At 33.0% G+C, this 14,560-nt stretch overlaps 2 protein-coding genes across 3 annotated transcripts; one reads left to right on the top strand and one right to left on the bottom strand.

Annotated features, from left to right (window-relative positions):
* LOC18054397 (homeobox protein ATH1) lies at positions 1-2,702 on the top strand. The gene is made up of 4 exons (XM_006450750.2): positions 1-1,409; positions 1,623-1,978; positions 2,112-2,172; positions 2,360-2,702. The coding sequence occupies exons 1-4, from the start codon at positions 207-209 to the stop codon at positions 2,522-2,524; spliced, it is 1,785 nt and encodes a 594-aa protein (XP_006450813.1). The 5' UTR covers positions 1-206; the 3' UTR covers positions 2,525-2,702.
* A 5,181-nt stretch (positions 2,703-7,883) lies between these two features.
* LOC18054396 (protein NDL2) lies at positions 7,884-11,920 on the bottom strand. Of its 2 annotated transcripts, none has more exons than XM_024178433.1 (11): positions 11,753-11,920; positions 10,829-10,928; positions 10,264-10,361; positions 10,043-10,131; positions 9,720-9,780; positions 9,516-9,602; positions 9,359-9,436; positions 9,209-9,268; positions 9,005-9,060; positions 8,506-8,641; positions 7,884-8,405 (listed from the first exon to the last, which is right to left on the bottom strand). In XM_024178433.1, the coding sequence occupies exons 1-11, from the start codon at positions 11,813-11,815 to the stop codon at positions 8,184-8,186; spliced, it is 1,050 nt and encodes a 349-aa protein (XP_024034201.1). In that variant the 5' UTR covers positions 11,816-11,920; the 3' UTR covers positions 7,884-8,183. The 2 variants fall into 2 exon arrangements, with proteins under 2 accessions (XP_024034201.1, XP_006450812.1); XM_006450749.2 differs by having other exon boundaries at positions 9,209-9,265; positions 11,753-11,919.
* Between the last annotated feature and the right edge of the window lie 2,640 nt (positions 11,921-14,560).

The following is a 14,560-nucleotide window of genomic DNA, read 5'->3' as shown; positions in this document are numbered from 1 at the left end:
AATGCATGAAGAGAATGATCACAAAGACAGAAAAGTATCTGCGCTGGCAACCAAATTAGTGTGCTTGATCTCTCCTGATATTTGTTGAGTGAGGCTGGCAAAAGCGTCCACAGTACTGCTTGTGGAGATCAACTGGATTAACATACCTTTAGAGTAAAAGAATCTTGAAGCTGTTGGCGTGAAATTTTTTTGCATCTGACCATCTAATGGAGAATGATATGTTCAATAATCCAATTAATAGAGCTAGCAGATATTCTATTCTCGTAGATGGAACCCCAAACTCACTGATCAGAACTAGTTCATTCAACTTTGATAGCCAAAAGCACCCAGACCCGGCATTGGCTGGATTTCCATCATTTTCAGCATTGCAAGGAGAACCTATCAGTGATATCCACACTAATCTTAATGTAACAAACAATTCCAGGGTTTTTGATTCTGATGCATTAGTTACATCACTCGGAAGGAATGGCATGAGAGACTTTTCAGTTGGTAGATCAGGTCCTATGGATAACATTAACTTTCAAGAGCAGCTGGAGGATGGAACACCCATCTCTTCTACTTCATTTGCTACCCTTTTGGCTGCAAGAAATGGCCTTCAAGAAAATCTAAACAACTTAGCAATTTCAGTGCCTTCAATTTATCCTGTGGATGTTCTTAGAAATGACATTGCAAACCACTGCTCGAATGATTTGAATTCTTCTTTTGAAACCTCAGCAAGCTGTGGGTATGATGAAGTACTTGGAAATGTCAATAGTAAGTGGGTTTTTGACGAGGCTCATGCAGCTCCAAAGTTTGATGGAAAAACTTTGTTAAGAACTGGGTTTCAACCATATTCATCCATAGGAAGCCTGCATCCAAGTGAGTGGATATCCTCAAATGATGCAGATGTGACTGCCAATCGTTATGGCTCCTCTAATTACAGTAATGAGCTCTCTTTAAGTCTTGCCACTTATCATACTGCTATCACTGGTGGGAATAATATCCCTGATCAGTGCTCTGAGGTAAGCTTTTCTGGTGCAACTCATCGTTGCTTGAATGCAACAAGATTGTGCTCAGAACAAGCTTCTTGCAGCAGTAATGAGCTTTCTCTAAGTTTTGGTTCTCACAGACCAGCTCACTTCTTGCGATTTATATCGGGATCAACTTATCTCCATGCAGTACAGGAAATACTTGCTCAAATTGCAAGCTACTCGCTAGAAAATCTAGATGATATGAGTTACTTAGGTGTGAGGAAAATTGGGGACAATATACCACCGTCTTCAAGTTTCATTACTGGGAAAGGGAGGCCGCCAATGAACTCTGACGAATTTCCAAATGTTGATGGTTGCTTTGAGGTCCAAATGAATCCCTCACAGCAGAGACAAGCAGTTGAAGCTAAGAAAGCCCAATTGCTGGCTTTACTGCAAATGGTATGTTGGATTACTTTCTTCTGTCTAAGGATTTAAGTATAGCATTAACATATGTCATCGGCCCAGTTGTCTTGATCAAGCAAGTTTGGTATTATTACCAATTTGGCTTGCTAGCTCTCTCATTTATCAATTCATTTAATCCTTTCTGGTGACTCGGAGATGGCATTTCAGCATTGTAATGACATTTTGACAAAAAACTTCATTATGACTCAGGTTGATGATCGATACAACCAATGCTTGGATGAGATCCATACAGTTGTATCTGCATTTCATGCTGCAACAGAGTTGGACCCTCAGGTGCATGCTCGTTTTGCCCTTCATACTATCTCTTTCTTATATAAAAACTTGAGAGAGAGAATCAGCAGCCAAATCCTTGCAATGGGAGCACATTTTGATAGTAAATCCACAAGAGGGAAGGACACAGTCATGGTCGATTCTTTCATCAAGGAACAATGGGCTCTCCAACAGCTAAAGAAAAAAGAACACCAAATATGGAGACCCCAGAGGGGGTTGCCCGAAAAGTCTGTTTCTGTTTTACGGGCTTGGATGTTTCAGAACTTTCTTCATCCGTAAGCTCTTTTACTCAATGATTACTTTTACATTTGTGTACTTGTAAGTTTATGGCTAGCATTGTTTGATGAACTCAACCTATATGCAGATGTGTTAGAACTTGGAAGATCTTATGTGTTTGATGAATTTCAGGTACCCTAAAGATGCAGAGAAGCATTTACTTGCCATGAAAAGCGGATTGACGCGAACCCAGGTAATAGCGTGTGGTGTCTTTGGTGATTTTAAATTTAAGGAAAAACTTGTGCATTCTCATTTAGGAAACAGGAAACATATTTTTGAGCAACAAGTGAAAGTGACTTTGTTAGTTATCTCTTTTCTTCCAAGAAATTTAAGTACACTCATAATTATGAACACTTTTCTTTCACACTCAATTGTACTAGGTATCAAATTGGTTTATAAATGCCCGTGTTCGACTATGGAAACCAATGATAGAAGAAATGTACAGAGAAGTCAACAGAAGAAAGGCTCAGGGAAGCAAGGAAGGAATTGACAGCAGTCGCAGAAGCCAGATAAGCATCAGCAACCAAAGATTTAATATGAATTGAAGCTCAAAATTTAAAAGATGGGAGGTGAGACCAAGCACATCTTGTCTCTTTCAACAAGAAATCAAAACATCCATAATATATGGTACTCACTGTACATAACGTCCCATACTTTTCCTTTTGAAGCACAAGGGGCAAATTTGTCAGTAACTAATTTCTGTCCAGCTTGATATGAATGTTCCATTAAACGAATCAAAATTTCTTAGTAAAATCACAAGGAATTATTTTGCGTCATTGAAAGTGCTGGACTATTGGCACCCCCTCGATACCCCTTAAAACCCTCTTCTAATATAATTACAGTTAAGTCTATAAATAAGTAAAATTAATCTCACTTTTTTTTTTCTCTTTAATTTAGAACTTACATGTATTACTAAAACTCGAGGACACCATCTTGTAGTACTTGGAACATTTTCTTTCAAGTAATTAAACTCTCAATTAACAAACTTAAATTCTATGCCCAAGTTGAGTTAGCTGTTGCAACTTGAAAATAAAACAACAAAATTCAATTCTACTTTTTTTTTTTTGCAACCCAAAATCAATTGAATCACATTTCTCTCTCTCAAGTCTCATCTATGTAATTAATTTTCACAAACTTAAAATATTAATTTTTTTCCTTTTTTAATATTGATCATTTTTATTTTTTGAGAATTAGAGTTTTTAAATTTCGTACAAAGAGAAGGTTCAAAGGTTTGAATGACTCTCATTCAAAGGATCAAAATGCAAATATCATGGGGTGTGAATACAAGGCTTAGCCAGGAAGGCCATGCTGCCGCACTAAGGCTCTATAGGCTCTGTTTATGATTAAGGTACTTGTAACTTAGTTACGAGTTATTGTGGAAAAATATCATAATTATGAGATTAAATTTAGGAAAATTATCATTGCATTATCTCTCTTTTGTTTTATATTCATTCAATCACCACAAAATTCTAATATATTCTCTGCACCACCTTTCTTTTTAAATTTGTATTAATTAGTCACTTTTACACTAACACTGTTAAATAATTTAAACGAAATAATAATTTTACCCCTAAATAAATTAAAAGATCATTTTATCTTATAGAAACTTTAAAAAATAAAAAATTATAATTATAAAAATATCCCTAAATTTAAAAAAATAAATCCAAAATAGAGTTGTTCAGTTGATTTTTATTAAATTTAGATTTTGTAAAATTTTAACAATTATTTTTATTAAAAATTTATAATTTTGCAAAATTTTAATAAAAAATAACTAAATTTATTTATTAAAATTATAATTTTGTAAAATTTTATTAAAATAACTGAATTTATTTATTAAAATTATAATTTTGCAAAATTTTATTAAAATAACTGAATTTATTTATTAAAAAAATAAATCCCAAAATTTTGTAATTATTTTTTTAATTATAATTTTTTAGTAAAATAATTTTTATTAAAAATAACAATTTAATTTTTGGATTTATTCTTATTAAATGTAGGGGTATTTTTATAATTATAATTTTTTATTTTCAAAACTTTTTAGAAGATAAAATGATTTCTTAGTTTATTTAGGGGTAAAATTATCATTTCGTTTAAATTATTTAACGGTGTTAGTACAAAAGTAGTTAATTGATACAAATTTCAAAAAAAATGTGGTACAAAGAATATGTTAGAATTTTGTGGTGGTTGGATGAATATAAAATTAAAAAAAAAAAGATAGTGCAATGATAATTTCTCTTAAATTTAATATGAGTAATGATATAGCCACAAACTCTTATACAAATTTATTTTGTACAAACTGATGTGGCATGATAAGATTTGTTGAATTAAATATCACTTGGCCCACATGATTTGTTTTTATTATTTTATATTTTCATTCAACCAATGAATTAATGCCACGTCAGTTTGTACAAAATAAGTTTGTACAAGAGTTTGTGGCTGTATCATTACTCATTTAATATTATGTAGTAAATATAATTTTTAAATAATATTTTAACAAAATTAATAAAAATATAATAAATTTTTTACCATACAAATATAAAATCAAACCAACTTGAATTTTAAATTATAAGTGTTAGTATTTATCAAACACTTTAAGTTATTGTTAACGAACTTCAATTTTAAACATACCTTAAGCTACTTATATTATACATACCACTCCAGCTAAAGCCCTTTGAACAAAAAGAACAATGTAAACGCCATAGGGTGTGAATACAAGGCTACATTCTACTTAAGAATAAGACTTATTACTTCATCCTTAACTTGATGTAGCCTCAAACAATAATAACACATATTAAAATTTGCGGACACTAAAAGTTTCTAATTCCTAACAGGAGCAGAAAGATTTCACCAATTAAATCTCTAAAAACATGAGGTAATTTATTGGACTTGTCCTACCCACCTCAACTTCTCCCGGTGAAATCCCTACTAATTAGAAAAAGATATCGAAGTGTCCAGTTACAAAAGCAACGGCGAGTGGCAGAGCAAAACCGCAACCGGGCTGCCGCGAAAGCAAATGATAGCTATGAATGCAGGAAGCGGCCAGATAACATAAGCTGATGGTGGGATGGGAATGGTGGCCAAGCGGTGGTCATAGCTGGTTGAGAAATAGGAACGGCAGCATCAAGGAGCCTTTCATGGCCATAACCGAATCTGACCCACAAATCTTTAGACCCACCGAGATCTTGAAAATAAAATACACTACCACTTTCAAAAGCCGCGGATATAGCACCATCAGCAAATGGGTGGAAAATTAATCTTCATTTGGAAGAAAAACCCTTCACAAGGAAGGAGATAATAGCTTTCACAAGGAAGGAAGAAGGGAAAGAAAAAATAAAAATAAAAAGAGAAGTCGCTTCCGGTGGCAGGCAGGGGTGGGCAAATAACACGTCCCCATCAGATTTTAAAAATTAAAATTTAGACCGGATGCAGATGAAAAATCCAACCCTACTTCGATTTGGCCACTTTGATTGGATCGGATCGTGAAATCTGAATTATAATGCACACGCAAACACAAATTTTTAATCCAATCTGATCCAACTCGAACTTTATCTGGATCAAATCGGATTGGACCACAAGTTTGGGTTAAGTTTAGATTATTTTTTTCTTAACACGATTAATCCGAAACTTAATCGGGTGATCCGAACCTAATCCCGTGATCTGAGCCTGAATTTGCCCGCCCGCCCTGTCCGTGGGATTAGGAGTTTTTTTTATTTAAGATGAGACTAGGGATGGCAATGGGGAGGGGAGGGGAGGGGACCGATCTCTCCGTATTCATCCTTGATATTTTGTGTATGTCCCCGTCCTCTTCCCGTTTCCGTCAGAATTACTTGAGAGAATCATCATCTCCTCCCCGAATAATAACAGGGGATCCCCGAGGATATCCGATCCCCGAATAACTAATACATTTTTTTTCCGATTTTGAGTTAATCATATTAAAATAAAAAATTTAAATAAAAGTAAAGTTCGAAATATATCTTACATTAATATCTATTACAAAAGTCACATACATTAAATTAATAAGTAACGCAACATGCAAGGGATACAAACTTCTTTTACAAACTATCATGAACAAATTAATAGTCTAATACAAAATTGTTACAAATAAAATCGAATTTATATTCAAGATTAACTTTTTCAATGGTGGCGTGAGCACTTTATAAATGTGGACTATTCCCTTTACAACACAATAGTTAAATCGGAGCAAATCAAAAGTAAATATTAGATTAGATATTAAAATTGTGATTCATTGTGGGCAATTATAACATCTAAAAATAAATAAAAAATAGATTTAAGTTTAAAATATTTAAAGAATATTAAAATTTAAAAAAATATTTGGCTATTAGAATCTACTCGGTCTTTTTAATGTCCTAAATAAAAATTTAGGACTTTAATTAGTTAATTAGGCCTAAAAGTTTAATAATATAAATATTTTGATTTTTTTATTTTTACCAATATTTATAATTTTATAATTTAAATTTTATTATTTATTTACTACTAATTTTAAAAAATTAAATGGGGAAATGGGTAGGGGATTGGGATTCCACCTCATCCCCGTCCCCTCCCCGAATACGAAATTGGGTAAAAAAATTTCTCCGTCCCCTCCCCGAATAAGAAATTGGGTATGAAATTATCCACATACCCTCCCCGAATGGGGAAAATCCCCGAGGGTACCCGTCCCCGTGGGGATTTTTGCCAGATCGTGGTTGAAGAGAGAGAATATATGATTTTAGGGTTTTCACTATTGTGCATGTGGAAATTTAAAGAAAGGTTTACTTAAAAAAAGGTATTTTTAGTACTAAATAGAAAATAATTGAAATAAATAAATTTTAAAATACGGAGGGACTATTTGACATTAATTTCCTTTCCATACCTATTCTTTAATTAATACAATTATCAAGTTATAGTTATTATTTTAATTCATCAATTCTCAAAAATAACAAAATTGCCCTGATTAACTATTTCTTCTCTCTACCACAACAATACTAAAAACTAAAAAGACTAAACTAATTTCTCTCTCTTTCAATTTTTTTTTTCTTGTTAAATAAATTTTATCTCTCTCTTAATTTTTACTATAACATCCTCAGATTTACTTTTTGTTATCATTTAGAGTTTGTACTTCAAGGATTTGACTAAGAAAATTCTAATATATGCAAAGTGGTAAAAAAACTTATCTTTGATTTTTATATAATGGATATTGATCCTTTTATTTTGTTTAAATTACAATAGGGCTGAATTTGTTAATTTTTGAAGAATTTTGTTTATTAACTTAATATTTGCTTCATGTATCATAATAAATTTTTATAAGGAGAAGGAGATGTAAGGAGAGAGAATGAGGTTAGATAACTAATTGATCAAATTATATTTTCATAATAAAATTTTTAATTCAAAAAGAATGTAGTGAGAAACATGAGTTCAAATATCCTCACCCTTCAAAAGCTTCATCTAAAGCTTTAGAGGCCGGAGGGCTTGCTCAAATTAATCAACACAATCTTGATTGAACGGAAAGAAAGATATCGAGGGTACTTGATCATTTGGTTCCATTAGGCTAATGTAGGGCTGAATAATCTCCATTAATTGCAAACTGCAACAGCAAGTCAGCAAATCATTTCTCCTGATAATGACTGCATTCTCTGGTAACTAGAACCAGTAATTAACAGCAATTTTCACTAGTTGCTCAAATCAAGAGTCGCAGATACAATGAAATTCTCAACACATCTGCAATCATATAAACAATTTCATCTCACCAAATTCTACTTCACGTCTGTATGTCAGCCTTACTGTTGAGACTTCAAAAGTCAAGAAGAGCAAGACACTTCTGCACCACACCTGAAATCTACCAGCTATTTTTCATTGTCACCAAAGAAATGAAATGAATCAACATGACAATGAAAAAACATCAATCCCTTTATGAAGAGTTTGCTTTGCAGCCTTTCATATTATCATTATTTGCTTGTCATTGGTAAATAATTATTCCCGAGGATTTACAGATTACTGACCCACTCCTCAACTAACATTTATGGATACATATAAAAGAATTATACCTGATTTCTGTTTAATATATAACCTAGTATCTTTCCTGCTCTTTCCCTATTTACAATGCTCTGTAAATTTACTCTTCTGTCGTCTCGACCAATCAGAAAACTTTACATGCACCTTAACCATATTATTGCAAAAAAGAACCACGCCTTCCTCTTCCATCTTATATTAGATGATTCCCGCAGAAATTCGAGTTTTTATTGGTTTTAACTTCAAGCCCATGCTTTCGGGTGAAAGAAGCTCTGGGGAGATGCAACACGGACTCAATGGACTTCTTGGGCTAACACTTAGAGTTGGTCTGTACAATCCATATCCCATGAGAAAGTACTCCATTGGTATCAACATGGCATGGGGCTGCTCCTCTGTCACCATCGATCCACATGCCTGAACCTGTAGGTGCCAGATCCCCAAGTAGTTAAAACTCACTTTCACAAAATGATGCAAGCAAGACTAGAAATCCTCATAGAGATATATATACTCGTGTCCATACCTCAACCAAAGCACTATATCTTCTATCAATTTTAGAAGTCATGTGGACAGCCTCAGAATGGAAAGGAGAGCTTTCACCAACAAATATTAGAGAGCGGCATTGCAGTTTCCGCAGCCCTTCGCTGATGTCGGGTCTCCTGCCAGACAAAAAAAATGTTGGAATACCAGATCAAAAAGTTGAAGCACATGAGGTTGTTTCAAAACAAATGGCACCTACTTAACGACATTGTAGACAAATAAGACACTCCATGTGATGGAAGACAGTCCTTAACAAAGCATGATGACTAGTAATTATTAATCTCTATCAACATTGCCACTGTCTCGGGGAAGATTGCAAAGTTGATCAGAAAAATGCAAAAATCAAGGGCCAAATGCCAACGTGGATCAGTAGTCTACAGCAGAGGCAACCAAAACTAAGCATTTACCAAGCCAAAAGACACCATTCTTAATATTTGCCTCATGTAATTAGTGGGATCAAACTTTCTTGAAACAGGTCTTACCCATTAATTGCTTCAAGAAAATGCCAAACATTTGAGCTCTGTCTTTCATCCAGCAGCTGAGGAAAGAAACATACATATTAAGAAGCTAGCCATGCAAAGGAAAGGGATTAGTGCTTGACCGTCTACAATTAATCATAGTTTTATTTCAGATGAATAAAGCACTTATTGCCAATGAGAGAGATTAGAAAGGGCTGAGGGACTAACTCTTCTGCATGCCTGAACTATATCAGATTCTGGTACTTGGGCATTACCACGAACTTCCTGCTATCATTGGTCAGCATTCAATCCCCAATCAATCAAATTCTGGAAACAACAACCCAAATTAAATGGGATAAGCTTGAAGCACCATAATACCTTGCTGAAGTACCGCTTTAGCAATAATTCCTTCACCACCCCACACATGCCATAGTAGTAGAGTAAATTTGACATTACCTGTGAATAATATGGAGGCTCACATAAGAAAAAGATCCTTAAACTTATAATCAGTGACAAGGAGGTTGAGGAATGGAACCTTATTATACAACCATTCTGTCCAAGAGGGTGCTTTGCACAGAGGAGAAACTAGGATTAACCCAAGTACACGGTGCCTATATTTCATCTGTTACCAATGAATGGAAAAGACTAGTAAATCCCCACTCCTCAGGAGCCCAATAGGATAGCCACAAAAATAAATAAATAAATAATCATGTTGATGGTACCAAGGGGTACAACTTACAGCAAATAGTGTAAGAATGTAAGCTCCAGCTGTAACCCCCATACACATCACTGCACCAAGTCTGAAGAAGAAGAGACAAAAGAAGGACAAATCAGTTGGCTTCCTTTATACACTACCAACTGAAAATAACTCATCATCATGATGCAGAATACTCATAAGACAGCTTAAATTTTTCAAAGAACAACCACTTTTAAGAACCAAAAAAGGCAATAATGAAATCAGACAAAATATCTGAAGCAGAAGAGAGGCCATACTATAGCATATGACCAATCAGCTAACACTCTGAAGAGAGAGTAACAGGCATACTGTGATAATGTATTTACCCAAAATGGTTAAGAACCTCAGCGATTTGATCCGCTAAATCATCAACAGAGAGTACAGGTTCATCATCACTAATTGCCGCAGCTCCAAACTGCAATAGCTCTTGAAAAACGTACCGGATCAGAAACAATGTGAATAATAACATTCGCCAAAAGAAATAATTTAGGATGGTAGACGGATGAAAAACAAGCATACTATGTAAACCAGCTATTAAGTTACAAACCTCGTGGCCAGGAGGATTTATATGATATATGCAAAAGTTGTGCAGTAGCAAGGAACATGCTTCTGGGCAGAAGAATAATCCTTGAAAGCAGGACATATCTGCTCAGTCAAACATAAAAAAACATAAGTTAGAGCTCGGTACTGTTGCATTGGAAGAAAAAGTGTTAAATAATAATATCTTTCAAATTTAAAGATACAAGCTACTCATATACTCCGAGAACATAATATATTTGCACAAAATTTAAACAATTAATAATGCAAAAGGTCCCAAATTCAAATTTAACATCAACATAGATCTCAATTCTAATTACAGAAAAAAAAAATTGTCATCAGGCAGGGATCATAGCCAAGCAAATTTCTTCTAGATATTTAAACATTTATGTCCCAGCACATTTGTCAACAGTTTGGTTGACTTGTCTATGAATAATGAAAAAACAATTTTACCAGAAAACATACGAATTTAAACATTTTGACTGAAAAAAGGCTCAATAGCATATAGTGAAATGTCATCTACACTTTGCTATTGCAGTTTTCTGAATGCACCCAAGAAAATCCAGTATACTTACAGTTTAGAGCTAAATCAGGATAAGTGACAAGAGCTGGCTTGTCCTGGTCCCCATAGATGGTAACAGACAAAGAACCATGGGAAGTTTTTATAAGATTGTCCTGCAAAGATTAGAATACATTATAAGTTTGGAATACATTATTCTCTTAATAAATAACACTAGAGGAAATCAAATTAGTAAATCCAACACAACACATGCCAGTAGTGACAAAGCCTACTTTCTAAAATAATAAATCTCCAAAATCAGCATAGCAGGCACATATCGAATGTTCAAATACTAAAACCATATTCGCTTTTGACAAAAAGAACATTTCAGGCATATCCAAGTTAAGTTATCTTAAAAACAACGGGAATTTGCATGTGCAATGGCACCTTTTGGAGAAAAGTAACTCTTTTGCCAATTTAGCATATGCTGGCATTATGTTCTTTGACTCCACGAACAGGAAATTGACAAATGAACCACCAAACATAAGATTTCACATCCTCAATGACTTAACATGAACCATTTCTCATTTATTTCCAATATCTAGTAATTAGCATTTCAAGTCAAAATCAAGAGGCCACAAGAAGCCATATTTTGAAAACTAATGCCATATCCGATCCATTCAAGACGAACAAGAAAACGCATTTAATATGCAAATCTCGTGTGGATAATCCCTTACAAGTTATACCATGATAAATAAAATAAATATATAAAAATAAAATCTTCGAAGGCTTTTTGAAAGATAAAAAGAAATAAAACAACAATTCAGCAGTTCACTGTTTTTACATTATAACAAGAAAGTCAAAAATTATTTAACATGTTATAACCTACGCTCAGGAATAAAAAAATTCCTCGACGTTATAAATTCTTTCCTTTTCCTGCATTTTCTCAGCAGCCAAACAAGAATTTAGAAAAAAAAATTTCAAAACAAAATGTAGGTACCTTGCCACTAGGAGGAGGAGTCTCCATATCAATGGAAACCGAATCGCTTGAAGAATCTGCCATCTTTCTCTCTCTCTCTCTCTCTCTCTTCTCTCTCTACTCCCTCTCAATTCAAAGCCTCATTGCTGTTAAATTTGGTTTCCATTTGCTTATATATATATCCCTCTCGCTTCTAATCTTTTTAAATTTTTAAAAAATAATCAGTATAAGACTAATAAAATCTGCACGCCTCGTAGATAACTCGCACCGAGTCACCGACGCTCCATTAGCTCTCGCGTCTCACGTGCGCTCCGCACTCACAAGCCCTAACCTGAGACTCTGGTTTATTTAACCATGGTTAAATAGGCCGACAGTTTGTCTATTTACCTTTTCGCCCTTGCTCACTGCTGTGCGTGCCGGTTCCCACCAATTGGTTTTTAGCTGTTTTTCAACATTTTAGACGTTGGCTGTAAAGTTGCTGCTACGGCCTTCGGTTTATTATGTTGACTTTTTAACTACTCGTTGTCGGTCAACGAAATAGTTATAAATTTATTGACGGGCTGTTTTGTTACTGTATACCGGCGGTTGATTCGGCAATTTCGGACTTATATTTTATCATATTTTGTTTAAATTTTTTTTTAATAGAAGAGTAATATTGAATTTCTTGTAAATTTTAGTTGTCAAAAGTACATAAAAATCAAAATATTCTTAAGTGTTTTTTAATTTAAAATTAGAATAGATAACAAATATAATTAAAATTTTGCAGACTAAATCTAAATAATAAATTAACAACAACTAAAAAAATCTAAGTCTCTGATGGTAAAGAAGGATCTCCCTAAAGTTCATGTCTTGAGTTTACACTTCCATTGGTGTGGCCATGTGGGTGTGTTGAAGAAAAAATGTGAAATATATTTTAAAATAAAAATCATATTATAAGTCTTTAAATTACTCTTTTTTTTTAAATTATTTGAAATTATTTTCGGAAAGAAATTTACGTTGACATGAAAGTGTGTGACAGAGAAGTCGTTAAGATGCGAGGTCGAATTTCAGCCACAGGATTGTTGAGTTGAAACATCAAGTGGTTAGTATAAAATGAGGCCCACCGCATTCGTTTTATGAACTGTCATTTTCCATTCAAGTTGGTATCTGTCATTGGCACACACCAGAAAGTAACCCAGATGTCGATTTTCCTCTCCGATTTGGGGTCCTTGTAAACAAAGCGTTCTTCAATCTGAAATTTTGAGTTTTCAGATAAAATTGCCTATTTATTCCACCCAAAAAAGGCAGAAAAGTGAATTCCTTTTCTAATTGTTTAATTTTAATTTTGATCTTTTTTTTTTTAATAATCCATGATTGCAACTAAAAGAGTATGTATGTTGAGAACATTCCAAATAATTATTTTACTGATCAAATAAATTTTTTAAACAAATATAGTGTTCTTGTCTATTCAATTATTTTTGCTTTTTTTTAAAAAATAATTCTTTATTTAGATATCTAAAATATATATATATATATAATTGTAAGTCTCCAATTAGGGTAAAAATTAAATATGGTATTTAACAAATTATTATTTCAAAATTTTGAAAAAATGTTTGGATTATCATTAGGCTAAATAAAAAATTAATAATATTACAACTATAAACTTTTATATAAATTGATGTGATATAATATAAATAATTGATTGGTTGAACAAAATACTATGCGGCATCATTTATTCTTATTATTTAATATTTTTATTCAACCAATCATGATATACAATATCAATTTGTACAAAAATTTATACTATAATATTATTCATAAGATTAAATAATAAAAAAAAAGCTAAATAACTTATGGCCATAGCCCTAATTTGTCAAAATTTTTAAAATAAAATTTGAATAAAAAATATCTTGATCAACTGTCTTCACTATAAAAGAGAAACCAACCAAATTAGCTCAATTGGGACAATTAATCATCTCTATGAAATGTCTAAAATATACTAAATCTCACACACTCATTTGACATCAGTTTTTTTTTTTCCCCCCATCCAAGTCGCCATCCGATATTTTAAGGCAACTTTCGATTTGGTATATCAAAATTATATAGGGGCCAGCTTAATATAAATTGACGAATGATGTCTTTATTTATGAAAGTATTTAAGGGACTTTAATGTTATTATTCAATTTTCCATCGTATACTTTATTGTTAAAAGATTTCGTATTGGATATACTTTTCAAACATGGCTTTCGAAACTAAACAAATGGATTTTACCAACTTAATTCCCTGTTTGTCTTTAAGTATTCGTTTAAAATACTAATCAATTATAACTAAACAAATGGAATATAATTAATTAATCAATTAATTGCCACATTAACCACTCTTTAATTTATATAATACTGTTTAAATCTCCGAATCTTTGACTAAAAACTATGTTGTACATTATAAGTTCAAATGTCCACCATTACATTAACCTCCCAACCGATTTGATAACTACCATTCGCTAACATAATTAATTTTCTTATTGCTAAAATTTTTATTGTCATTTCTTTATATTTTTTGCATTCAATTCAACGATTGTATGGCGTGATGCATGTGGAATTCTTTTTCGTTGGGACTCAAATCATCCACCGTTTGATCATTCACCATTTGATGTTGGAATGCTTGGGTGGCCAATTTTCGTCATCGATTTACCGTCACATTTTAAAATAATTTGCACCGACGCAAGCTGCCGAGTCCGGATGGATAAAAACACAAGACCGTGTTTGGCAATTTTTTAATTGACACGTGGGGTCTGGGCCGTGTAGCCTGCGTGTATAAAGTAAGAACAAACAAAAAGATTAAAAAATTAAA

This window comes from Citrus clementina, unplaced genomic scaffold, assembly GCF_000493195.1.
Source record: "Citrus clementina cultivar Clemenules unplaced genomic scaffold, Citrus_clementina_v1.0 scaffold_1, whole genome shotgun sequence".
NCBI classification, from domain to species: domain Eukaryota; kingdom Viridiplantae; phylum Streptophyta; class Magnoliopsida; order Sapindales; family Rutaceae; genus Citrus; species Citrus x clementina.
Note: the sequence above shows the minus strand (reverse complement) of the source record. Positions and strands in the feature narration are given on the sequence as shown.

Bases quoted from the DNA above. Each gene is read 5' to 3' on its own strand.
- LOC18054396 (XM_024178433.1), bottom strand. From the start codon at position 11,815: ATGGCAGATTCTTCAAGCGATTCGGTTTCCATTGATATGGAGACTCCT. The intron at 9,603-9,719 runs GTAAGTTGTACC...CATTGGTAACAG, and splicing joins ACATTCTTACACTATTTGCT to ATGAAATATAGGCACCGTGT. The intron at 8,406-8,505 runs GTATGGACACGA...TGGCACCTACAG, and splicing joins GATATAGTGCTTTGGTTGAG to GTTCAGGCATGTGGATCGAT.
- LOC18054397 (XM_006450750.2), top strand. From the start codon at position 207: ATGGAGAATGATATGTTCAATAATCCAATTAATAGAGCTAGCAGATAT. The intron at 1,410-1,622 runs GTATGTTGGATT...ATTATGACTCAG, and splicing joins TGCTGGCTTTACTGCAAATG to GTTGATGATCGATACAACCA. The intron at 2,173-2,359 runs GTAATAGCGTGT...CAATTGTACTAG, and splicing joins GCGGATTGACGCGAACCCAG to GTATCAAATTGGTTTATAAA.